Raw genomic sequence first — 27,917 nt, forward strand, 5'->3', positions numbered from 1 at the left:
TTCATCAGAGAACATAACTTTGGACCACTCAGCAGCAGTCCAGTCTTTTTTGTCTTTAGCCCAGGCGAGACGCTTCTGACGCTGTGTCTTGTTCAAGAGTGGCTTGACACAAGGAATGCGACAGCTGAAACCCATGTCTTGCATACGTCTGTGCATGGTGGTTCTTGAAGCACTGACTCCAGCTGCAGTCCACTCTTCGTGAATCTCCCCCAAATTTTTGAATGGGTTTGTTTCACAATCCTCTCCAGGGTGCGGTTATCCCTATTGCTTGTACACTTTTTTTCTACCACATCTTTTCCTTCCCTTCGCCTCTCTATTAATGTGCTTGGACACAGAGCTCTGTGAACAGCCAGCCTCTTTAGCAATGACCTTTTGTGTCTTGCCCTCCTTGTACAAGGTGTCAGTGGTCGTCTTTTGGCGAGCTGTCAAGTCAGCAGTCTTCCCCATGATTGTGTAGCCTACAGAACTAGACTGAGAGACCATTTCAAGGCCTTTGCAGGTGTTTTGAGTTAATTAGCTGATTAGAGTGTGGCACCAGGTTTTTCAATATTGAACCTTTTCACAATATTCTAATTTTCTGAGATACTGATTTTGGGGTTTTCATTAGTTGTCAGTTATAATCATCAAAATTAAAAGGAATGAACACTTGAAATATATCAGTCTGTGTGGAATGAATGTATACATTATACAAGTTTCACTTTTTGAATGGAATTACTGAAATAAATCAACTTTTTGATGATATTCTAATTATATAACCAGCACCTGTACAGTAACTTTAATTTCTGTTCCAGCAGGTGTCAGTGTATGAAGGCCATTTAATATTTCTACAACTGACTGCATTTTTATGATTTTAATTTACAAATGAATGCCTTTTTTATTCATTTCAGGCATAGTAGCATTTTCTTGGTGTCTGGACTTTTTTCCTGAAATGGTGTCAAGTGTTCATACATGTGTGTGAGCAGTTTTTTGTTTTTCATGGTTACTGCCTTTCTGGGTTTTCATATGTACAAACTAAGCATATGGTGGCTAAGTTGCTTGTCTTTTGTAGTTTTTTTTTTTTTTTTTTTTTTTTTTTATACATACAATGCAAAATAACAACCAATTCTTGTTCTTCAAAAGGAAGTAATGACGGCCTGTTCACTATCCAAATGGCCATTAAAACTGCAGCAGTAGTATCAGTGTGTTCCAATATTATGTTTAAACCAACTGGTAGTTCAATTCATTAAAGTTTGCTGCAGTGTTTCAGTCAAGTCTCTTTGTATTCATTTTCATCTGGTTCCACAAACGTAAACTAATAAGCCATTCCATGATAGGCTGGATTATCAACTAGGTATTTTTCTTGTTAATACTGTATGCACCACAAAAACACAATATGAACTGAAATGATGGGCTTTATGGCGCCACCTGCATTTTTCTTGTGAAGGCCCTGAGGCCTGTAGTGTTTCAGTATAGCCCATTTCACTTGCATGCTGCAGTTTGCAAAATACATTTGTGTTTACACAAGTTACCACAAAGGAATTACATCTATCTAATTTAAATACAATGCGCAGAGCTCCAAGAAATGGCGGGTGTTTGGAGGGTCAACATGGTCCCACAGCTCTTGTGTCCCTCTAGTGGATTGATCTGGCCCTCGCTCTATTTCAGATCCTTTTACTTGGGAGATACTCCTTGCAAACAATGTCCCTCACACTCTTCATTCTTCCAGTCATAATATTCCAAATTAAAGGACCATTTACTGAGGACTATAAAGTGTAGGCTACTCAAATCAGTGACCGTCTTCATCCCCACAAGCCCCACCCCTGTGATGCTACAACCAGCCCCTCCCCTCCCCTCTCTCTGCGGCTCACAACCAAGTCATACACGCGGCACGCGGAGAGACGCGGCGGAGGGAAACGCCAACTTCACCTTACCTTTTAAAAAGCCGACACTGTCCTGACAGTGTGAGGAAGTTAAGACAGAACCGCGGTAGGAGGATGAAATAGTTAGTTTGGTGTCAGCTAGGGCGCAGTCACCTTTCGTCTTGCTGCATGCGGTTCACTCACTCGTGCGCTTCCCGTGACATGAAAACGCTCCGCACGCGCCTGCTTCCGTCGCATTCACTTGCTGTCCAGGAGCGGCCACGATGGTTAAATGTCCTGTTTAATGGTCGAGGTATGTAGACTGTGACTTTTACAGCTATAAGAGCTGCGTGCCTCCTAAATGACACACACGCGCACAGGTTTGTTCACAGAGAGAGTTGTTTTGGAATAGGCCTGGCTAAACCAAAACAAAAAACACATTACATTACAGACATTCATATGCTACTGTAAGGAAAGTGTTTTTAGTGCTCAGACTAGAGTTTAAACTGATCGTATTGAAGTATAGACTACTTTATGTGTGCTGCGGCGTTATGAAATTCCAATATGTATGTTGTCATAGTGACTAAAATGTTTTGTAGTGAGTTTATCGTGACCTTGTTTTTTTATGGCAGGAATATTTTTCCACTTCTTCAATTATATATATCCTTTTAATAAGCCCCAGTGATGGACTACAGTAGGCCTTGTGTATTACTTCAGTGTGTCACGTCAATGTGACAGCTCTACAGCAGCCAACCTGCAGCTTGGATACTGCAGACCACATAAGAGGAGGCACCTATGATGCATTATAAGGAAGGAGCTTGGGTTTTTGTTTATATGCTATATTTATTAAAACAGTTATGGATGCTTAATAAGATATCTTAATAAGCACAATATGTCCAGGTAAAGTGGTTGTGGAAGAACTTGATTGTGGTAACCAGCGGGTTTATTGTTTATATTTACAGTTAAAATACACATAGAGGTGCTTTGATATGTAAAACAAATTTGCATTTTGAGCGTGAAACTTCTTTCTTGAGCTTAAACAGTAGTTTGTAAGACAAATCTTAGCTGAAGGTTCACTTCCTAGCTTTTTAGAGAACACAAGGCTCATTCTTGAACTTGGAAACAAATTAACTCAAGGTCCGGTGACCAACTTTTTTTTTGTTTAAGAACACATCTCATGGTTTCAAGTTTGCTTGGTTGTCCTGGAGATGGCTCAGTTGGCATAACCTAATGCATTGTAGACTTTTTTTTTCTGTTAGCTAATATTTTAATTGAGCACTTGTTATTTGTTGGAGAGCGTATCCCCAACTAATACCTCTGTTGTTTTGTTCTGTACTTGCGTCTCCGCCCTTCCATATTTAAAATTTTAAGTAACATGTGTTTACATTTCTTTTTTAAATATAAATGGGAGTTTTGTGTAATCTCTCAACCACATTTGAATCAACTTATACACATTTCTTGTGTTTTTGTGTGAAAATAGATAGTTATTGCACAGAAGATATGTATCACTGCAACACTGTGCATCAGCAATGTACATTATATTCCAAATTAAAATTCCAAAACATATTTTATGCCAGTTCAGTGGACACAAGGGAGACGGTGAACAGATCTGCCCAGTTTAAACAGCTAGCCTTAAACAAAGACAAAGAGAGATGAAACAGAGTGATTAACTTGAGAGCTGCCCAGTTGATGTGAATAATGATGTGAGCATTGAGCTAGAGATCATGGACATTTGGAAAAACATTTGACAGAGGGCTTCCTAAACATATAGCCATGTGGGCTGGATGAGTGAAGCATCATTGCCTCTGGTTTGTCTCCATCCACCTGTTTCCTGCCTGCCAGGAAACAACAGTGTGCAGATTTAGATGCAAATCCTCCTACTCAAGGTACACTTGTATGACTGTTTTCCTCCAGAGGGGTAACACTGAACATTGTGTGATAAGACAGATGATTTGTTATGTGTCCATCACGTCAGCTGGGATGCCTTGTTTCAATCAAATGTGTATGTGTCTTTGTCTTTGCCTTCATGTGTCTCTGAATGACGCTGCTTAGTGCACTCAGTCCACCCTCGCTCTTGCACACAGATGTTGTGCCATTATAACTATTATAGCCATTACTTGCTATTATAAATAGATGACCTCAATTGGGAAATGTGCCGAGCTGCGTCTGCCTGAACTACAGTGCAGGACTTTGGGTTGTAATTAGCCTTAGGAACTGGCCTCATCTCGCGGAACAGTGACAGATTATCACAATGATGTAAATATGTCAGAAAGAGATGGGCATGGTATTGTCAGGACTGTTGATGGGAAATATGTGTCTGTCAGCACTCAACACACACAACATATTGCTTTGCGTAGATTAGGAGTGATACAACAGAAGGACTCACAAATGGAGGCTTGATATGACTCTTCTTTCAATCTCAGTTGCCAAACAAATGGGCCACTTTATTTGGTACTGTTCAATGGCTTGTTAACACAAATAGCTAATCAGCCAATCAAATGGCAGCAACTCAAAGCATACATGTAGACATGGTCAAGACAACTGGCTGAAGGTCAAACCGAGCATCAGAATGGGAAAGAAAGGGGATTTAATTGACTTTGAACGTGGCATGGTTGTTGGTTGCAGACGGGCTGATCTGAGTATTTCAGAAACTGCTGATCTACTGGGATTTTCATGCACAACCATCTCCAGGATTTACAGAGAATAGACTGAAAAAGAGAGAATATCCAGTGAGCGTGCATTGTGTGGATGAATATGCCTTGTTGATGTCAGAGGTCAAAGGAGAATGGGCAGAATAGTTTGAGATGACAGAAAGGCAACAGTAACCTAAATAACCACTCATTATAACCAAGGTATGCAGAATACCATCTCTGAACACACAACATGTCAAACCTTGAAGCAGATGGGCAACCGCAGCAGAAGACCACACCTTGTGCCGCTCCTGTCAGCTAAGAACAGGAAACTTTTTTTTTAGGGTCAGAATTTCGCTTGATCAACATGAAAGCATAGATCCATCCTGCCTTGTATTGACGGTGCTGGTGGTGGTGGTGTAACGGTGTGGGCCTACCTGAGTATTGTTGCTGACCAATGCAACAGAGCACCTTTGGGATGTGGTGGAACAGGAGATTGGCATCATTGATGTGCAGCCGACAAATCTGCAGCAACTGCGTGATGCTATGTCAATATGGACCAAAGTCTCTGAGGACACCTTGTTGAAAGCCACGAAGAATTAAAGCAGTTATGAAGGCAAAGGAGGGTTCAACCCGGTACTTAAGTTTACTATACAGTAGCCAGGGACTGTGTGTGTGTGTGTAGTAATAATAATAATAATAATAATAATAATATATTTTATTTATAGGTTGCCTTTCTGAACGCTGAAGGTCACTTTACAAAACATAATAAAACAGTACAGCAATAATCGATAAAATTAACAACTATAATTACAGTGCATAAAATCAGGGTACAAAACAACTGGAAACAAAGATTGAGGAAGAGTGATCATGTGGGATATGCCAGTTTAAAAAGATGTGTTTTCAGGTGGGATTTCAAAATGGAAAGCGAGTCAATGTTGCAAATGTCTGGTGGAAGAGAGTTCCAGAAACGAGGGGCAGAGTAGCTGAAGGCTCTGAACCCCATGGTGGTCAAACGAGCAGGAGGTACAGTGAGGTGAATAGAAGAAGATGACCTAAGAGTATGGGTGGGTGTGTTAATATGAAGGAGGTCAGTAAGGTACCGAGGAGCGAGGTTGTGAATGGCCTTGAAGGTCAGGAGCAGAGTTTTGAAATCAATGCGGTATTTAACTGGAAGCCAATGAAGCTGCTGAAGGACAGGAGTAATGTGATTAATAGAAGGGGTTCTGGTGAGGATACGGGCTGCAGAGTTCTGAACCAGTTGAAGTTTATGTATGGATTTGAGTGGAAGACCAACGAGAAGAGAATTACAATAATCAATGCGGGATGTGACCAGTGCGTGAACTGAAAAAGCCAGACTGTGAGAGGTATTAGTAGTCAGTTGCTGGCGAATCTTGTTCACTTTAGAATAAGAAAATGACATTAAGGAGTTACAGTAAGCAGATGAGTACAGATGAGATGCAAGAGAGTCCGGTGGTTGTATTATGTTGTTGACCATAGAGAACAGGGTTCTGGTATTACCTTCGCCTGAACTGATTATATCTGCATAATAGATGGATTTGGCTGTAGAAAGAGCATCCTTGTAGTGGAGAATGTGGTTTTTGTACATTTCTTGGTGCACAACGAGTCCAGTTTTCTTGTAAAGGGGTTCCAGGCGACGACCTTTTACCTTGAGCTGGCGTAGTTCTGATGTAAACCATGGGGCAGAATGGGTGAAGGAAACAGTCCGGGTTTTTAAAGGAGCCAGAGAATTTAAAATGTTTTGTAGGCCATCGTTGTAATGAAAAACCAGATCATCAGGGTTGGAAAAACAGTTTATAATGGGGCGGCAGTCAATTTCAGTAGAGAGTGTTTAAATTAATGTCCTTAATATTTCTGAATGAAATGACACGTGGCAGTTTTATTTTGGATAGTGTTAAGTTGACATTAAAAGAAATTAACATGTGATCAGAAATGGGGAGGTCAGCTGCAGTGCAACCATGAGGAGTGACACCAGAGCAGCAAACCAAGTCCAAAACACGACCTTTGGAGTGAGTGGGAAAGTGAATATGTTGCTTCAATCCAAAACTGTCCAGGCAAGATGTAAATTCCCTTGTATATGCATTAGTGGTATTGTCCATATGTATATGAAAATCCCCCAGCAGTATTATGTTAGGGGAGAGTGAGCAGATAAATGTGAGAAAAGCAGCATGTCTGTCTGTCATCAGTATTTAAATAAAAAACTGGGATTTGAAACAAACACGTCTGAAAGAAAATGACAAAAAAAAAGATGACTAAGACCCTGACCATGAGGACCAACCATGTGGAAGCATGTGATTAATGTGCAAATCCTTGCCAGTTTATGCCTGACCCACTTATTCAGTGTTGTTGGCCAAGACACAGACATGTTGCTACTAGAACGGCAGATGCCACTGTCGCTAAATGCACTTACCCTATTTTGCTCACTAAGATGAAGAATAGCCTTGTCTTTAAACAGATGCTTTTACTCCAGTTCCAAAAGCATGACTTAGTTTTTGATTTACTACCAAACGAATGAAGGTGACATAAATTGTGAAACATCCCCATTGTAACTATTTAGTGGACTAAAAACGTGCAAAGGATATAAAACAGTGAATTACACTGACTGACATCATATATTTGCCTAAGTTAAGCGCCCTAGATTAAGTTATTTGATTTTTACACACATAATCATTTAATCAGAATTCGTATCTTAATGAAAAACTAATTTATATGTTTTAATGTTGCTTACATGTGAAAGAATAGAAGACGAAATGTAAAGTTAAAGTCTCCTGTAGGTATTGAGGGCTTGTGGGTACAGTACAGGCTGGCGGAATGGCACACTAGAGTGAAAGAGGTATGTGAAGCCTTGCAAAGAGGGGTCACCATGACTTTTCGCACAGTTTCTATTTATTAGCGAGGCCCATTGATGCTCTTTGATAGCAGTGTGTATTTTGGGGTGTTGTAATGTTAATCTCAGCCTCTCTTTCTCTCTGCCACAGAGGTGTGGAGCAGTCGCATTTAAAAGGTCGGAGCAGAATGCCACGCAAGTTCGCATGCTGGGTAAGAACTCTTAACTGACCTGAATACCTCAGTGCAAAAGGTTGTTAATATATATAGTTAGCTGCAAATTGATGGTGCTGAATGTGTCCTAATATTTGCTAACAGTGCTTCAGACTGTAATTAATGTTTGGCCTAATCTCTGTGAAACATGGAGGCATATTTCTGCTATCTCTGTCAATTTGAAGTAAGTAAGTAATAAATCTGAACCCACCTAGTTGAGAAGCCTGTACGCAAGTGTTAAGTGTTTTACTCCAGTCATGGGTGAAGTAGTGTCTGGACTGGAGACTAAAATGTAGCTGTTTATCATAACTACAGTTTCAGACCTTGAAATGTAGCTAAAGCTTTTTCTTCTCCATATTAAAGTCAAAGTTGTTTAAAAGTTCCCTGAAAAAGTGCTTAGTTGTGTGCAAGTTTGAAGCAGCCTTAAACATTACTCATTATTCATAATGCACATGCACAAAAAAGCAGTAATGTAGATACAAACACTTGCCAGAGTTTTCTTTAGACCGGCCATTTCAGTCACTGGCTGACCCTCTGCTACCACCTGCCAGAAAATGTGACCTGTGGCTTCATTGAAGGGAATCAAAAGTAAGACTTTGCCACTCACACACACATGCTGAGTGCTCAGTCGTACTCCATACTGGGCATCTCGTGTGTTTGTGTGTGTGTGTCTGAGAGTCTGAGAGGGAGGAAGGGATCATTGGAGCCAGCAGTCCACTGGCTGACTCCCAAGTTTACTCATCTAGACTCCCACTGACCTTGTCTACTGTCTGATATCTTTCTCCCTCTAATTCTGTGCTTTTATCACTGTATCATTGTTTCTTACTTTCCCTGTCACATGCTCTCTTTTCACACATTCACACAGTTACGAACCTTGGCTCCGTTTCTTTGCTGCTACTGTTCTCTTTCAGCTTTATTCACACATTCACATCTATCAAAGTCACATATTGTATTTTACAGTACAGGTTTTATAATTTTGTTTTACTGGTTAAAATAAATAGGGGTAGTTTCGCTGTCTTTGGCACTGTTTCAGTCTAACATAATGATGCCATTTTTACGATGGGAAGGAGCATAGCCGATGTCGCCTAGCAGAAGAGAACATGATGGAAACAAACAGAGACCAAAAAGTCAAGCAGTGCAATGTTTCGTGAGTGAGAATAATTGTATAATCCAGTTCATCAGGTTTAAGTGCAGAGCTCACCCCAAGTTCACCTCGTTCTTAAAAAGCTCACCCACCTCCACCTTCAAATGTTGCATTTTCCCTGTTCGTTTCCCTTTTCCACACACAACTGCATCATAAATTCGTTTTGATGGAGGTTTGGTACAGAAACACATGAGAATTCATGTTCCCGCAGGATTTCAGGGGTTAACTAGTATCGTGACTGTAATCAGAAACATGTTGTCTTTCAATATGTGACTGTGAAGACAAACAAACATGCAAGCATGTTGGTGAAAAAGGTCTTAGGTGAAGTATGTAGTCGTTGTAGGTTTCAATAATCTTAAGGTGTGTTCACAGCTTAAAGGAAGAAATTGAGGAAGGGACGTGCTTTATTTGTCATGATATCGCTACACCTGACGGAAAAACAATATTTTACACTACAATATGAATTGCTGATCAGAGCTACAACAAAACAACTGTACACTGATCATACATAGCCACGGTGCATTTCCACTGAATCACTTACGTCTCACTGCCTCTCTCACGGTTTCTCACAGCCTGTATCTTTTATCTTAGCGCTCTTTGTCTCATGATTCCTTGCAATCGACTTCTTGTGTCTAATGTATGACGTTCAAGGCTATGTGGCTGCCTGTGTGTTTGTGTGTGTGTGTGTGTGTATGTGTGTGTGTGTGTATCAGTACTTTCGTCTGCGTGTGACTGTTTCTCAAGGGAACATTTCCCTGGAAAAATCTAATGGTTATAGCACTGCATCCTTCATGATTACGTGTATGTAAAGAGGAACGCATGCATCTTATTTACTTCATACATTCACCTAATTGTATTCATGTTAATTAATATCTGATCTTTTAGGCAGCCATAGGAAAGCCTTTGGTGTGACATCTAAGGACAACAAGAAGAGAGTGGTTTCAGTCCCAAACGGATGTTCAGTTTATCTGCGTTAAAACTGATTCAGTTAAGGCTGAATCGGACTCTGACTCTGAGACTCTGCAGAGCACAATTTAGTCTTTAGTTTAGAGGCCATCTTTGACATTTCTTTGAGCTTCCAATAATTTAATGTTTCAATCACAACGTGTCCTTCTGCTTCTATCAGGAACCCTAGTTGCGTTTAAGCCCAAGGCTGGTTAGTCACATGGACAGGAGAATTCAGAACAAATAAATCAAACCCGCCAAAGTGTTTCTATTCCAGTGAATCCTTAATGAGGGGTGACTCACAGCTTGTACCTTGTTTTACCTTCAAGCTAAATATTCTGTTCCAATGGAGGCTGCTCCTGTGGCAATATGTTATTTATTCAGTGTGTCTGGAAACAAGGTGTTTGTGTAAAAGGTTAAATAAATGTGCACAATTAGACACCAAAATGATTGTTTATGTAAATTCACAAAAAAAATAGTTTCAGGTTCAAGCCTCTCAAATGTGAGGATTTCCTGCTTTTCTCGGTTTTATATCATTGTTATTTGAAGCCTTTATTTTTTGGAGTCAACATGAAGGCATCACCTTGGGCTCTGGTAAATTCTGACGGGCTTCTTTCTCTACTTTTTATTATTCTGATGCTCTTAACTGCTTTTATATGCAAAGTCTGTACAAAAGTGTTCCTGTGTGTTATAGAAATGCATGTGGGGAAGGTGTGACTCTGCGTATATGTGTTGTCTTCCCACTGACCTGACTGTGAGACGGCGCTCTGTCCGTGAACCCAAAGCTCTGCACAAATTCTATTGGTCTGCCATCGGGGTAGCAGCACATAGGCAGAGTGAGAGAGTGTGTAAGCGAGCTCCAAGTGGGGAGGGGAGGGGCTTTCAGACTCTACAACAACACTGGCGCGAGTGAGACTGTTGCGGGGAGAGAGAATGCGGCAGAAGGAGGCAGCAGACCGTCAGCGGCCGACTCCGGGAGAGAGGGATAGAGACAGATTCTCACTTCTTTCATCGAGCTTTACAGCGCTTCTTTTCCCTGCACCTTTTTTATCACTCCACACCCATTCTCTTTCAGTTTCCCTGTCCCTCTGTCCTTCCTGCTGCTGATTCTGTCTCTCCCTGCTGTTTTTTTATTCTGCTGTCCTACATCCCGACTTGCTACTATCTCTGTCTGTCCTCCTCTTCCTCACCTATGGCTACCTGACAGTGAGATTGTCCTTCCACCATCTCTTTTCCTCTCCCACTCTCTTTTTCACCACCGTCTTTTCTCTCCCCTTCCTCAGCTTCAACCCTCCCTTCACTTTGATCTTTCCTTTCCTTGCACCTGTCCGTCATCCATCTGCTTTCTTTTGGAGTGAGGATGCCAGTGTTGGAGGAGCTTTGGGGCCCAGATCTCAGGATGCGGGACTCCGGTCTCGGTGTTGGGGTCGAAGTCGGGGTCTGTCCAGATGAGGCTCCCCGTTCACCGCTCTGGGGGCCTCTCAGGATGCCTCCTGTTACCTGCGGGGGCCTGTCGCTGGCCCTGGAGCTTCCTGCCCTCATACGGCACCTCAGGGCGGCCTGGAAGGCTCGCAGGGGAGGCCCTCTGGGGCCTGAGAGAAGTCAGAAGAGCGCTTGGGTACAAGCAGAGAAGGAAGAGGTAGAGGAGGTGAAGAATGACATAGAGGACAGGAGCGCTCATCTTGAGGGTAACTTTCACGTACTACATGATGTACATGCTTATGGGAGTCAGATATCTGATAAATATTTAACGTCTAATGTATGTTTTACAGCAACTGTGTATTCTACATGAAAACACATTCATGGTAGAAAAAAGACATCCTTCCTCCTTTGTGTAGTGATTTGTGTTTAATTTATTGTTCATTTGTCTCTTTAAAATAGTGTTCATGTTTTTTGGCAGGCCACACATTATGAATACATGTGGTCTTGTTTTTGTGTGGTTTTGTGCACCAATTCCTGGATTTGAATATTTGAACATGCCTGGGTGACGTGTGTGTGTGTGTGTGACAGATTATTTTTGACAAGCACGCCTCTGGCATTATATTTACGTGCGTGTGTGATTTGTGAGTGACGTAGTTCGAGACGAGGTTCAGAGCAGCCCAGACACCCAGGCAGAGTAGACAGTGAAATGGGGGATTTGGGTTGTAAAGCCCAAGACTGTCCATTAAATAAAGCTCTGTTAACATCTGCTGAGCTGCAGCTCTACTGATGACGCTGAGGTGACACCATCAGTCGAGCTGTCCCATCTCTCTGGAGTGTAACACCACGCAAAGTAACATTGTTGACAGTTAGATGTGAATGACTTCAATAGAGACAGGATGATTTGACATTAAAACAATGACCAGATCTAATCATCAGGCTTTCTGCCTCATACATTGATATCATGTCGTTGTTAATGTCAGATTGACACAAGACTGAAGCTGTCAAATGTTTTTTGATAAAGGTGATGTCATCGCCGTTTAGTGAGCATGATGCAGTAGAAGACTTTACTTTGATATTAGCATATAAACACGAGTAGTGAATGCTGAGATTGACAAGCATTGTCTTTACAGAGTAATAATTTAAGCAGTGATCAGCTGGTTACAAAATTGGAAAATTGTACATATAAATGTGCTTTTGAAGAGTTATGACGAAGTGATGATTCACACTGTGGGGAATTACCTGAGCACAAGCACTGACTCATAAGGTGGAAAATGGACAAATGCACGCTCTTCACTTCCTGTGACTTTCCCTCTGCATAGTGATGACCTCGTTCATTTGATGACCCTTGACAGAGGGTGAAAGGCTATCTGTGCAATATTTGATCTCACCACAACATGTGTAGGGACGCTGTGAGATAACTTGTCAGCGGTGATAGTGAGTCATTCTGACATTTACTGTAGCAAGGACTGAAAGGGGATAAAAAAAAAAGATCAGTGTTTATAGGTGAAGATGGGTAGAAAAAATTACTCTTTCAGAGTTCAGCATTTTATCCCAAGGATACAGGCCAACTGAAAAATCTTAAAAAAAATGAAAAGTTAACTTTTTCTGATTGTGATTGAGTTGAAATGATTAGTCAATTTATTGATTAGTCAATCGGCAGAATATTTATTGCAGATTATTTTGATAATCAATTAACCGTCCCAAGTGCCAAGAATTCACTTGTTGAAGCCCCTCAAATTAGCTGGTGTTCTTAATTTGCTGTGATATTAAACAATCTTTTGGAATTTAGGCTGCTGGTACATTTAGAAGAAGATGAAGCCACGTTTTCTTTAAGTTCTGAAGTACTTGAAAATGTGTGTGCCTCAATGTGTTTAGAAGAAAGGTGGGATAAGCAAATATAAATCAGTACAACATATCTTTGGAGTGTAACATACAGTATATGTTGGCTTGTTTGCTGCCAAATCATGCAGAAAAGTGTTAGCACTGCCAGTGAGTTAACTGTATCTGGAGATTCCAGCCAGCTGTGTGGATGCACTGTGTGTGTCTATGTATCCGGATAAAGCAGCAGCAGCTGCAGGCAGCAGGAAACTGCCACTGTGTATTTAAAAGTGTTTGTATTCGAGTGTTGCAGTGATGTGTCTGAAAACAGTCCCAAAGCACAATTTGTGCCGTAAACACCCACAGATTCAAATGAACCCATGTGAACATATTTATATCAGTGCCTCGTGTTTAAGTGTGTGTGTGTGTGTGTGTGATGTCTGCCAAGTGTGTGATCTTGTTTTCGCATTTGGAATCAGGGATTTAACCTCATTCGCAAGAGTTTGTGTGTGTGTGTGTGCGCATGTGTGTGTGTGCGCACGCTTTGAGTGTCATGCACAGGTGTGTGATGAGGCACGTGTGCATTGCCACATCTTTAAACACCCTTTGTAACTGATTCACGTTTTCATGCAAAATGACCCACTTCTGAGCTGCGCAGAGACAATGACCTATTTACCACCGGGGGGGGGGGGGGGGGTGATGGATCAAGACAGGGAGAGGGGGTGTTGTTGTTGAATAGGAAGGAATGAAGGATGATGGGAAGGTTGAGTGGGTAGTAAGGGATAGAGAGAAGGATGTGGAGACAAGAGCCAGAAGTAGGGGAGGAATGAGGGATGTGGTGACATATAAAATAGAAGTATGGAGAGATGGCTTGAGTAAAGGAAGAGAGCCAGGGGGTGGTGTGTGTGTGTGTGTATTACTGTGGTGTTTTTTCCAGATGATGAATTTCCTCCGCTTTTCGCCCACGACCATGCAGGATAATAAAAAAGCAACGAGGCTTTCCCCCTTTTCTTGCTTCAACTAGGCCGGCAGCCAGGACTCTTCTGCCTCACAAGGCTGAGTCACTTCCCCCCCAAGCAGTTTATATTTGTTTGTTAGACTATAAGATGCATAAATAGGGAATGATGGCACTTTTCCACCAAATGTGGGTGGCTTACACAGCGCACACACACATTTACCAAAACCACAACACCTGCCCGCAAACTCGGCCTGCCCCTTTGGCAACCTGCACTTCCAGGGCAAGATCTGGCAAACTGAGGGAGTTACCACAGTGACTTTAAACCCATTAACAGGTAGTTTAGCTGCTCTCATAAGCGGGAGTCACAGAGGTGATGTGAATTGGGCACCTCAGGGACATAATACGCTCCAGTTCCTCGCATCTGATCTGTAAATTATTCAGTATTCCCATTTAGTTTATTCAAGTGTAAATTGCCTGTGTGTGCATGTGCACTGTGACTTAGGACCTAGTTCTGTTGTGTCTTCTTGTCACTGGCCGCAGGGTATGTGAACTGCGCATTTTAAACAGAGACAGTATTCAAGGATTCAAGGGGGAAAAAGTGTCAGAAATACATAAGCACGACTAATATTCATTTCCTTTTCTTCACAAGAAAACATTTAAGTTGTTTAAATGGTGCCTATCATGTTATAGAATCAAACACCTTTTTTTTATAGCAGAAAAGCAACTCCTTCTGTTTAATCGTTGGTTATAATACACACAGGTTATGAACCACAAGCCCTGATACCTATGCTGCAAAATGAACCACTCTAACCAATCAGCATCGCTGTAAAACTACAGGAAAAACAAGAATAATTATTGTATGAGCAGAATATACGCAGTCAATGCAGCAGTCTGATCAGTAAAATATGTTCAGATATGCACCATAACAGCTGCACCATGGCGTGAAATCCACATGATGTCCTGGTGATTCAGCGATGTCAAAGATCCTCTTGTTTCATTGAGGCTGATTTAAGAATGTCTCTAGATCTGCTTTTTTGAGGCTGATTATGTTGAACATCAATTCACAGCACTGGAGAACACTTTGCTCAGTTATTCTCTCATCACTCCTGCTTGTCGTCTAGCCATCAACCTTTTGCTTGATTCTTCCTCTGTTTCCTCTTCTCTAGTCTAAACACTGCCTTCTTCTCTCTCCTTCCTCCTGGAAAGTTTGATTCATGGATCTTGTTAGCATGTTTGTAAAAGTAGCCACAACAGAACATCAGTAATGCCTCCAAATATTTATATTTCTTCCTTAATCCCCCCCCCCCCGCTCCTTTTCCTCCCCTCTTTCTTTGTCCGTTTGCAGCTGATGGCAGACTGAACACTAGTCATGCTGGTGTGTTGCTGGTTGAGAGACGAGGCTCCTACCCGCTGATTGACCTGCGAATCCTCAAAAGTAAGTCTTCTGACACATTTAAATACAAAACTACTCAATGTAATGACTTTAATAAAGCTGTTAAAGTGAGTTCTGTACATAAATTAAGGGACACAACCTGATATAAAAAAATCTCTGACAGATTATAAGAAAGCTCCTACAATAATCCATGTGCCAGATTTACCCACATGTATAATAATTATTAAACAGCTAATAATTTTGTTGATGTGGCTACTAATATGTGATGCAGGTAATTATCAGCATTTTGATTTTGGATTATGGGAAATGCTTGTCTCTGAACACAGCTCGGGGACAGAATCAGGGTACTTGAGCCTTAAATTTGCGTCAAGAGAAACATTTGTCTACTTGCCTGATGAAGTACGAAACTGCTCAATTCCAAAAATCCTAGTCCTTTAACAGAGCCGCATACAATTCAGGAATGTCTGCAAGGTAATGTGAATCATTTGAACTTTCAGCCAGTACCCAGCAGGGGGAGGTAGAGTCCGGCACCAGGAGAAAGGTGAAGCGTCTGCTGAGCTTTCAGAGATACTGCCACGCCTCCAGGCTGCTCAGGGGGTTGGTGCCCCACACCCCAGGGTCACTGCACCTGCTGGACGATGACTACCTGGGACAAGCTGTGGTAAGAACACTCGCAGCCCAAACAGCTGTGCAAATGGTACAGGTACCGGCATAGCTCGCTGTATTGCATACGTGTTAGGTGTGAATCACGGATCAGTTCTGATTACAACTTGTCTTTCGTTACAGCACATGCTATCAAAAGTAGGCACATGGAACTTTGACATTTTCCTCTTTGACCGTCTTACAAATGGTAAGATGGCTTTTTGTGTTGCTTAAAATTCAACAGATGTTGTCCCTCACATACCAAATGCCTTCACTTGAACTAATTGTGTGTTTTTAGAAGGTGATGTTGTTTTTTCTCTCATAATACAGTGATCACATACATTATGTACTATAAAATCAAATTTTCAGATAATTGACTTACTGCGCTAAAAAAGTTTTTTTCTTGAATGGTTTTGTGTGTTAGGTAACAGCCTGGTGACTCTGATGTGCCATCTATTCAATGTCTACGGTCTCATTCACCACTTCCAGCTGGACATGGTCAAACTACACAGGTTTCTTGGTAAGGAAGTGTGACAGACTATACCCATCCTCCCTCTCCCCTCTTTTCTCTCCCGCAAGAAGAGATGTAAAAGTGTATCACAATTTTCATCAACATTTTAGGCTCATGACTTTAGAGATTTGCTAGACACTTTGGCAACTTTATACATTTTTAGACTAGTTCTGTTATTAGCAGAATATGTAACTTGAATTTAGTAATTGATGTTCACTGCCTGCAAACTGATCATTTACATGTACATGCACGGCAAATACCCTCACTACAGAAAGTATACATATCCATCCGTCCGTTAAATTCTCGCAATATCCCAGGAAGGACAGGGAACTTCTTTAGATTTGGCACCAGCAATTTGAATTTGGTAGACAAAGGTCAAGGTCACTGTGACCTCAAAATTACCTTGACTAACACATTTTTGGCCATAACTAAGGAATTGATGCAGTAATTATGATAAAATTTCAGACCGATGTTTAATGTGATACAACGATTAAGTGATGACCTTTTTTACATAGAAGGGTATTATTCAATACCATTACTCATGAAAGCAGGAGAGATTGTGATGTCACTTTTATGAATGAATTGGATTGATTGCAGATTTCACACACATGTTGACTGAGACAATACAATGAACAAACAGTAACTAGCACAGTACGGGCTTTACTCCATCCCTTCATGCCTCATTTTGAATATCAAGTGTCATCAGAATCACATGACTGCATACAGCGTGTTGGAGCGAGCCTAGCTAATCATGATCCTGGTAATGAGTTTCACCTACAACTCATAGAGAGGCTTTGCATCTAAAAACGGCAGAAGAAAACGAAAGCACCACGTTTTGTGCAGCTATAGTCTGAATCCATCTTTACAAAGAAATAAAGTACATATGTAGTTGTTTAGCAATACATCTATGATAATACTTAATTAACCAGTTCAATCATACAGTTGTGGCAAAGTTGCAATAATATATGGTTTTATTGAATAATTAAGTAAAGATAATTTCTTAATAAATATACCTAAAGAAACCTAATATCTTGACTGGCCACTCTCTGCTGTCTCAGAAGAGACATCTTTTGTGCTGTGTCAGACACCGTAGCGCTCTTACCCTCTTAGGGGTAGGCTGGATAGAATGTTGCAATTCACAACCCTCACCACTAGATGCTACTACATCTTACACACTGAACCTTTAAGCTAAAGTCTTGGCATGTAAACTGGATTGTACCTATTCCACTGAAGCCTCTTCTCTGAAGAAATAAATGCATTTACATGACAGTTTCAGCAGTGTTGCCAAAAGATCAGATAAAAATGGGAACTTTTAATTGGGTTATCTTTGTGTGTTTGCCAGGCATGGTTCAAGACGACTACCACTCCCAGAATCCCTATCACAATGCTGTTCATGCTGCTGATGTCACTCAAGCCATGTACTGCTACCTGAAGGAGCCCAAGGTAATGAATAATGCTGTATTTACCCCTCCCTCTGCCCACCTCTCTCACTCGCGCACACACACACGCACAAACTATAAGTCTTCACTAGGCCTTAGCCTCTCCTTGACATATTCTATTAGCTTCTCTTCCTGAGGGATCATTCCTGCTCACTTAGACACAACAACACATCCATCGACAGCCTGGAGAAAATCCCTGAACCCCTCTGACCAGATTAAGTGTCTCTGCATCTTTCCTTTTATACCGTAATTGCTTTTGTGTCCTTTGCTGCCCTTTAAGACACTTAGGGATGCACCTATTTTGTTAAAAGCACTTACATAAATTGAATCCAACACAGCACACGATGTGTTGAAGATAACAAGCAGACGCTCACAATATAAGATTCTCTGATCAATATGCCATTTTGTCCTTTATTGATGACGAATGAAAGTCCATAATTATGAGTGTACAGAAATGGAGGCCAGTGTTGAACTGTGTCACTGTTGGAGTTTTTTTTCAGAGGTAAATATACTTAGTTTACCTATTTTACTTATACAGTTCCATCCATCCATCCGTCGTCAACCGCTTATCCTGTGTACAGGGTCGCAGAGACTTATACAGTTGAAAAAAAAAATTAAAACACAATCAGAACTTTCCTGAATCATAATAATAAAATATTAGGAGTTTAGGAGCAAATTTGAGGATGTTAAAAGTGCTCATCTGGGCCCAGTCGCTACGATAACACATTTCCTTTCGTTTTCAATTTCTTTAAACAATCAGACCCCCCATCTGAGCCACAACAAATATACAGTGAGGAAAATAAGTATTTGAACACCCTGCTATTTTGCAAGTTCTCCCACTTAGAAATCATGGAGGGGTCTGAAATTGTCATCGTAGGTGCATGTCCACTGTGAGAGACATAATCTAAAAAAAATATATATATACAGAAATCACAATGTATGATTTTTTTAACTATTTATTTGTATGATACAGCTGCAAATAAGTATTTGAACACCTGTCTATCAGCTAGAATTCTGTCTCTCAAAGACCTGTTAGTCTGCCTTCAAAATGTCCACCTCCACTCCATTTATTATCCTAAATTAGATGCACCTGTTTGAGGTCGTTAGCTGCATAAAGACACCTGTCCACCCCATACAATCAGTAAGAATCCAACTACTAACATGGCCAAGACCAAAGAGCTGTCCAAAGACACTAGAGACAAACTTGTACACCTCCACAAGGCTGGAAAGGGCTACGGGGAAATAGCCAAGCAGCTTGGTGAAAAAAGGTCCACTGTTGGAGCGATCATTAGAAAATGGACGAAGCTAAACATGACTGTCAATCTCCCTCGGACTGGGGCTCCATGCAAGATCTCACCTCGTGGGGTCTCAATGATCCTAAGAAAGGTGAGAAATCAGCCCAGAACTACACGGGAGGAGCTGGCCAATGACCAGAAAAGAGCTGGGACCACCGTTTCCAAGGTTACTGTTGGTAATACACTAAGACGTCATGGTTTGAAATCATGCATGGCACGGAAGGTTCCCCTGCTTAAACCAGCACATGTCAAGGCCCATCTTCAGTTTGCAAATGACCATTTGGATGATCCAGAGGAGTCATGGGAGAAAGTCATGTGGTCAGATGAGACCAAAATAGAACTTTTTGGTCATAATTCCACTAACAGTGTTTGGAGGAAGAAGAATGATGAGTACCATCCCAAGAACACCATCCCTACTGTGAAGCATGGGGGTGGTAGCATCATGCTTTGGGGGTGTTTTTCTGCACATGGGACAGGGCGACTGCACTGTATTAAGGAGAGGATGACCGGGGCCGTGTATTGCGAGATTTTGGGGAACAACCTCCTTCCCTCAGTTAGAGCATTGAAGATGGGTCGAGGCCGGATCTTCCAACGATGAATGAAGCACACAGCCAGGATAACCAAGGAGTGGCTCTGTAAGAAGCATATCAAGGTTCAGGCGTGGCCTAGCCAGTCTCCAGACCTAAACCCAATAGAGAATCTTTGGAGGGAGCTCAAACTCCGTGTTTCTCAGCGACAGCCCAGAAACCTGACTGATCTAGAGAAGATCTGTGTGGAGGAGTGGGCCAAAATCCCTCCTGCAGTGAAAATCTACAGGAAACGTTTGACCTCTGTAATTGCAAACAAAGGCTTCTGTACCAAATATTAACATTGATTTTCTCAGGTGTTCAAATACTTATTTGCAGCTGTATCATACAAATAAATAGTTAAAAAATCATACATTGTGATTTCTGGATTTTTTTTTTTTTAGATTATGTCTCTCACAGTGGACATGCACCTACGATGACAATTTCAGACCCCTCCATGATTTCTAAGTGGGAGAACTTGCAAAATAGCAGGGTGTTCAAATACTTATTTTCCTCACTGTACATTATTCACAGATAACACTGGATATTTTGAGCATGTGTTGTCCAAGATCATTCAGAGAGAAGCTTTTAGGAGGCGATCTCAGAAGGATGGACTGACTGGATGTGCAATAAGGAATGCAGTTCTTAAAATGTTGTATTATGTGGAAAATTTAAAAAGGTTATGACATTTTGTTCTTAAAATCCACCCTGAATCCACCCTTCTGTTGGGATCAGGGTAATCCTGTTTTTTTTGTTGGTTTTTTTTTGGATCAAAAGGATCCCGATCCTACTAAAAAGTTTTGAACAACACAAACTGAAAGTTTTTTGGAACAGCCCATTTTCAAGATTTGATCCAATCCAATAGCCGAAATCCAATCTGATTACTTTTGAACAACTGGGCCCTGATGATGTAGAAATCAAAGCTTTTTTTTTTAACCCAGTACTATATATATCTAAGAATTAAAGGGCTCAAGTCCTGCACTGTTCACCAACATGAACACCTTCGAACACCCTTCATTTAAAATTTAATGTATTGGAGAAGACCCACAAAAAATAAAATATTCACTGTCTTTGTATCCATCATCATTGAAAAACTGACAAGGTGACAATAATGAAGAAACCGGATGCTAATCAGGATAAACACTGTAAATTCAGCTCTTCATGGTGTCTCTCTTGAATCTTTGAAGAAAAGTTTTTCAAAGTTTCATTCGAAATGTGTGCAAGTGTCCTTCCTACACAAGGAACAACCATTTCCCTGTGAACTTTTCGTATGTTGTAGCTGGCAGAGCAGCTGAGTCCTCTGGACGTGTTCCTGGGTCTGATGGCAGCAGCGGCCCACGACGTGGACCATCCAGGGGTCAACCAGCCCTTCCTCATCAAGACCCGACACCACCTGGCATCCCTCTACCAGGTACACACGGGCGTGCTGATATGTGTCTGTGTGTGGGTTAACACATGTGTGGCATGTTTAGTGTCCGGTCTGTAACCAAGTCTGTTTCTAACACGCTCTGGATGTTACCCGTCCGTGTACAGAACACGTCTGTGCTGGAGAGTCACCACTGGAGATCCACAGTGGGCATGCTGCGAGAGTCAGGACTGCTGTCCCACCTGCCTGCTGACATGTCGTAAGTACACACACACACGCACACCAGAGTCTGTGCATTTTTAAGGCTGATATCAATTCTTGAGATTTTTTACAGAAACACATCACTTACTCCTTTGGTCATTGAAGAATTCTGATCAAGACAAATTTTAACCAGTTGTAAAATAACCTTGTCAGTGCTTTGTACTCACATCAGTATATTTGATCATTATGGATTTGGTGACATAATCTCCTTTCATCTACCAGCCTCCTCTGAAAGGTCAGGGTCTTCTCTCCAATTAGCACACAGCTGTAAAAAGGTATAGAAAGTGGACCGCCTTTTATAAGTTACAAGCAAATGTACAGCATATTCCTAAACCTGTAGCTGTTGCTGGGGTGCAGGTAGAATCAGAAATTACCATAGCATTAGTAGTTTTGTTGTTTTGGCTCAGTGGTGTCCCCCTCTACTCTGCAGGCAGGACATGGAGCAGCAGCTGGGCTCTCTCATCCTGGCTACAGACATCAGCAGGCAGAACGAGTTCCTGTTGACCTTCAGAGAACATCTGGACAACCAGGACTTAGATCTTCAACTCACTTCACACAGGCATTTCATACTGCAGGTATGCTTCACACCCACCTGACAGTACAGCATATCCATGAAATTTTCACAAAAATTATAATATGTATGTCATTGAATAACTTGCATTATGCATTTATTTAAATAGCAAAACTAGCATAGCTACACAGTACAGTATGTGTGAATCCCTCTCTCTTTGCCTTCAGATTGCTCTGAAGTGTGCGGACATCTGTAATCCGTGTCGGGTTTGGGAGCTGAGCAGACAGTGGAGTGAGAGGGTGTGTGAGGAATTCTACAGACAGGGTGAGTAAAGTGTCCTTTCAGTTGAAATAGATTATCAATATAAGAAGTAGTGTTGTCAAAAATATCGAGTTTCTGATAAATATCGATTGCGAATATTTTAGACGGTTTTTCTACTCATTTTCTTCAGTATCGATACTGAAAATGCACATCCTCAAGATCTCTTCTCCCTGATAGCGAGTTGACACACACACACTGCAGCAGTGCCCACATAGCCCCGCCTCCTCTCACTCATAGTGCCATCTTCTCGTCTTGACTCGCTTTATTTTTTGACTGCCTTTTCGACTTGTCCCACCCTACTGTGCTGTGATTGGCTAGTACTCGTCACTAGGGCTGCAGCTAAAGATGATTTTAGTATTCAAAGCTTCTATAGATTATTTCAACGATTCATGGATGAGCCATTTAAGAAGTAGCTACTTTTTCTTGGAGGCGGCAGCGGCTCCAAACCATGTTTTGTCAAGAAAACACGTGAAATGTGAAACGGGAAATGATCGATCCTGCACACGAAACAGCTGTTGTTTGATATTATAAAGATGGCAATTATAAAGACAAAGAATATGGGTGAAAGGATGGATTAGCACATGCAGGTAGCAGGGATTGTCTGAGGTACAGAGAGAGCTGGGGGTGAGTTAAAAGGTGCAGCTCCCCAACACCTAGTTATCTCTTGACTGTGAGGTTACACCTCACGGCCCAAAAAGAACAACAACAAACGCATGTGTGTACATTTACAGCTGAGGTCTGCGGCTTACTTTGGCTAGCCTTCAACTCAAAAATCAGTCATGATTTCAGTTAAATGCCAAAGTTGCAGTTACTGTTAACTTGTCTGTGGTCCGCTGGCAGAACACCGGCTTCTTTCTTATCAGGCGCCGTCGTGCTGTTGCCGAGGCGACATAAGTTTCGTTTTATGGTGGACGGACGGTAACATTACAGAGTTGTTGTTGTTTTCTTTAGCTTGAAATAATCCCATACTTTGGATACTTTCTTCTTTGTCCCTCGCTATTTTCTCTCTCTTCCTCCACTTTGCAAACAGCTTCATTATAATTACGTGGTGTTCACAGTGTAAGCATGATGTGCGACCGCTATAAATGTCCGTGCGAAACAGTGTGCTAAATAGTTTTAAACGAAGCATCGATGCAAGGAATTTGTGTCGATGCATTTTATTAATCATTGAATCGTTTCAGCCCTACTCGTCACTTTGTGAATGGATGCTGGCAAATGATACAAGCAAGCCCATATGCAAGCGATGGTACAGAGCGGTGCTAACAAAACCAATTGAGCAAAGCACCTGCAGGACTGACACGCCGTCCTCCATAAAGAAAATTGAGAGGTTGGAGACGTCTTCCCTTTCAACATTACTGAAGAAAACAGAAACAAGATGGCCCAGTAAACTTTTGTTAAGATAGTTGTCCTGTCGTTGGCCCAACAGTCATTTGAAATTTTCAAAACCAAGCTCCTCACCCTCCGGAGCTATCAGACCTGAGGAATCTCAGACAGCAGAATTTCAGTTAACAGGAAAATACTCAGAAGTAACTGATGCTTTTCTGGTCTAAATACCATTAAATACCATTACATACTTTGTTAGTACAGCGGAAATTATTTATAGTCTCAATTTCACAGGAGAATTATCTTAAGAGCAAATTTTCCTTAAGTAAGACCACATTTCCCTTTGCTTTATGTTAAAAGATGATTGAAGGAAACTTTAAAGGCTTATTCTGCATTGACATTGTATGGGATGGATGGTAGGGATGAGGAATTTTCCCACGTTAACAAACATGTTTGTCAACATGTTTATATGACTGCAGAGTTGGCTGTGTGAGGGTTAATAATACTGCTAACTGTAACAATAACTAATAAATTTGGTGTATATTTTCTTGAAAAACAGATGTCAGGCATCCGTGTTTGTTTGGTTTTCAGGGACTTTTGTATTATTAAGCACCAAGTCGGATATATCATAAGTTTTCTTAATCTACATCTCCAAGACTTGGATTTTTAGGTGAATGCTATTTACAAGTAAAAAAAACTGAAAATTACGATAACTCAGATATGAGATGATTCTGGCTGTCATTGATGTTTGAACAGCTTATAAAATTCTCAGGTTCCCTAGCATTTTAGTGTGTTAAGTTATTACCCTAAAGATTGTATGATGGTCTGCATCAGCCTCATAATTAGTTATTGCTTGTCTTTTATTCATGTGGATACTGTTTTCTGAATTGTGTCTTTATCCTGAAAGGTGACCTGGAGAGAAAGATTGACTTGGAGATAAGTCCTCTATGTAACCAGCAGGCTGACTCTGTCCCAGCCATTCAGATAGGTGAGTACTTGTGTACACACTTGCATACACCCAGAACTGTATACGATGTCATCATGTATCCCTGACTGAAGATGTTCCACAACTTACTAGGAGACGCCTTTGTGTTTTTCTCAGGGTTCATCTCCTACATTGTGGAGCCTCTGTTTGAGGAGTGGTACCGCTTCACCGAGCCCAGCTCGCTCAGCCAGACCATGATGGGTCATTTGCACAAGAACAAGGCCCGCTGGAGCCAACTGCGATATGCGCACACACCTTCAGACATGCAAAAACAACCTCATTCTGAGGAGCCCGTGCCTGAAGGAGGAGGAAAGGGGGAAGACATCCCTTAATCTCCATCTTGTTTCTTGAGGCGTTTTATCTCCCTTTGTGAACGGAGGAGGAGTGTTTAACCACCTCCTTGTTGGTTCTCCAGCAGATTTTCTCCCACTGCTGGTTGTTCGCAGCTTCTGAAAGTGGGAGCACTGGAAGGGAGTCTGGCTTGGATTCATGAGAAATGGCTCCCTCTGCTGGAGCAGAGGATTATAGCCCTGCAGGGGGGAAAAATAAGATGGAGAGATTCAAGGTTGGGCAGATGGAGGATAATCTTAGTAAATATATGCCAATTTGATAAAGTTATGCCTTTCTCTTTGACCCTGTGATATATCAAACTATCTGAGAAAAGCAGGAATACTATTAAAAGGTTGTGGCTAATGAAAGAGGAGGGATCAGTGAAGACAAATATTGTTTGCACAATGCTGCTAGAACAGTAATGAAAAATCCAAAATTATATACAAGTCAGCTGGGCTGTGCTGGAAAAGATGACATAAAATAAATAATAGAAAAAGAGGAATATATCCACTATATTATGCTTTTTAAACTTTTAGACAAGACATACTGCATTAAGCTCTTTTCACTTTTCCTCTTTTTGTACAGCTTTCACTTATATTAGATGCTCTTTCTTACAAGTGTCTCACTTATCTACTTTTCACTGACATGCGTTTTTAACTCAAGCACTAAGTTGGTATGTCAAGGTACTGTAAAATGTATTCTGTTTTAATGGTGTAACTTGTAAGACTGACTGAATAGGCCGATACAAAATAATGACTGACACAAAGTCAGCTTGATGGTTTTTCTGGACTTGAGCAAACTCACCGATGTGGAGAACACAAACAAGAGCCAAGTGTTTGTGTTCATGTATTGTTATGAACAGTATAATCTGTACTTACTGTGACATAAAACCTCAGCACTTCACATGCCAAAATCTCAGCAATGTATTAACCTTTTTACTGGGTGTGGATATTGGGAAATGTAACTCTTATACTGGTGTGACCTTAAAAACAACTTAATGGGTACATTTATGTATCAGATAACCTCTCTTTACAAGCTCATATACAACAAGGCCTTAACAGCAACTTGGTCTGTCTGTGAACAAGCTTTCTTATACTTCATTTCTGCCTGTTTGTTTTTCAGCCATACCAGCATACTGAAACACACACACACACACACACACACACACACACACACACACACACACACACACACACACACACACACAGTACTGTAGCAGCTTGTTTCCTGTTTGATCTTTCACCCAGTATCAGGGTCAGATTTTGTCTTATACCCATTCATCATTGCCAAGGTGCCAATGTACTGTTCTGACACATCATCTCACTGCTCTGTTACCTCTCTAATGCATTTAGATTACTTTCTTTTTACACATACTGCAGGCACTGTGTGCACTGCATCTTATGTCATGAACAGACTTGGGCCAATTAGTAATTGCAAATACCTCTAATTATAATATGTAATTCACTATGTCCTGCAGTGAGATTCAAGACAATTAAAATGTCTCTTACAGAAAAGTATATACGGTCATTCATTATTAAAAATATATACAATCTTAAATTATACTGTACATGTGTAATTTCAATGGTGAAACTGATATAAACTGTATATAAAGTATTTGTAAACGCTAGTTGGTCCAAGTGTAAGCTGTACTGATATAAAACAGAATTTTTTTTTAACCACTAAATATGTATAGTTACAATTGTCACATTTAAGATTCACAACGGCACTGCCGAGGCTGTGCACACGGTGCTAACAGAGGCCCCGGCCCCCACGTCTTCCCTGAACTATAGAGGAATAACCTGAGCTTTATGATTCTAACAACCCAGCTAACACACAGTATATTCTATATAAAATGTATATTTTAAAGTTATCACACCTCAAATATTGACAATTATCTAAAAAAAATTAACAATATATGATGCATTTCTGAAGGTTTATTTTTAAAAGTAACTGTGTGCAGTGCAATAAAGTTAAGTCCTGGCCAAGTTGTAAGAAAGCAGACATATTCATATCTATCTATAGCTCTGGTAAATTAATAAGCAAATCAGTCATGTCTTCGCTATAGCACTCCATTGGCTTTGCTGTAACTCCCACTCTATGTAACACTATTAAGTGCACACCGTTTATTACTGCCGCATTGTAGACCTAGTTGAGACAGGAGGCGTCAGGCTGCCTTGTATTTCGATACCTCTCTGAATCAGCACTGATACAGGTTTACTGAGCCATACTGGTTTCACTAACAAGTACAAATATTTACTGTATGTGTTTAATAAACATTTTTATGCCGAAGTGATTATTATGCCAGACTCAATATAATTATAATCTTATTAAAAAGAAGTTACTTTCACAAAATCAGTGACTGTGATTATCATCAGATCAGACACAACTAATGGGCAAAATTTAACAGGAATACTAATATGTCTGTAAACTATGACAGAGGTAGTTGAGTTAGTCACCTGATGGTCTGAAAGAATAACCCATCCCAGTGCCCCGGTAGTAATCGAACAGTATGCTTTTCTTTTTTTGACCTGCAAAATTAAAAGCGGGTCCCACTGAGGCAGATACACCATGTGAAAAATTTAACAGATCTCACCACACTGTCCACTTAGTTGTGGAGATGTAGATGTTCAAATTTCTGTTTTCTCTGAATACTTCAAGCACCTCTTATCTATGTTTTTCAAAGTTCATTCTTAACCAGCAGCTGAGAAATAATATGTCACCATAAGATCCATTAAGTAGCTTTCAGTCATATCATATGAAATTTTACGTTCAGATTTCTGTTCTCTCGGGGTACAGATCGCTACTGATAGCAGGAGATAGCTAAAGTAAATGCTACCTTAATGTCTTCGGAGAAAAAAAAGAATCTACTTAGTAATTATTACAGACTTTTTGAATGGGACCCTTCAAATGAAGCCAATGATATCCAAAATTAATTTTTGTACTGTTATTAGTAGCCATAACTAACAGTGCATGAGTTGATAGAGATGTTTGCGCTGTGTTCTATCAAGTGATCCAAACAAGACTGACTTGTCTAATCTGAATCTCTGTATTTTGGTGTTTGAATGGGTCATCTGACTTCTTGACTGTATACGTTTGTCCTGACAACCAGCCTCTGAGCACTGTGAACAATAAAATAAATGTTTTACAATTAACATCCGA

The 27,917-nt window shown here is 40.9% G+C and overlaps 1 protein-coding gene across 2 annotated transcripts; it reads left to right on the top strand.

The window, feature by feature from the left end:
* Positions 1–1,882: 1,882 nt before the first annotated feature.
* LOC119908867 (cAMP-specific 3',5'-cyclic phosphodiesterase 7B-like) lies at positions 1,883–27,917 on the top strand. Of its 2 annotated transcripts, XM_038726779.1 has the most exons (13): positions 1,883–2,151; positions 7,468–7,528; positions 15,161–15,250; positions 15,706–15,869; positions 15,995–16,058; positions 16,275–16,370; positions 17,704–17,804; positions 20,941–21,072; positions 21,195–21,286; positions 21,719–21,863; positions 22,027–22,123; positions 24,351–24,431; positions 24,546–27,917. In XM_038726779.1, exons 1-13 carry the CDS (start codon positions 2,131–2,133, stop codon positions 24,758–24,760), a joined length of 1,359 nt encoding a protein of 452 aa, XP_038582707.1. In that variant the 5' UTR covers positions 1,883–2,130; the 3' UTR covers positions 24,761–27,917. The 2 variants fall into 2 exon arrangements, with proteins under 2 accessions (XP_038582707.1, XP_038582706.1); XM_038726778.1 differs by lacking the exons at positions 1,883–2,151; positions 7,468–7,528 and adding an exon at positions 10,574–11,305.

The sequence above is a fragment of the Micropterus salmoides genome, unplaced genomic scaffold (genome assembly GCF_014851395.1).
Source record: "Micropterus salmoides isolate LMB-PRFRI ecotype aquatic unplaced genomic scaffold, ASM1485139v1 Ms_hic_scaffold_18, whole genome shotgun sequence".
NCBI classification, from domain to species: domain Eukaryota; kingdom Metazoa; phylum Chordata; class Actinopteri; order Centrarchiformes; family Centrarchidae; genus Micropterus; species Micropterus salmoides.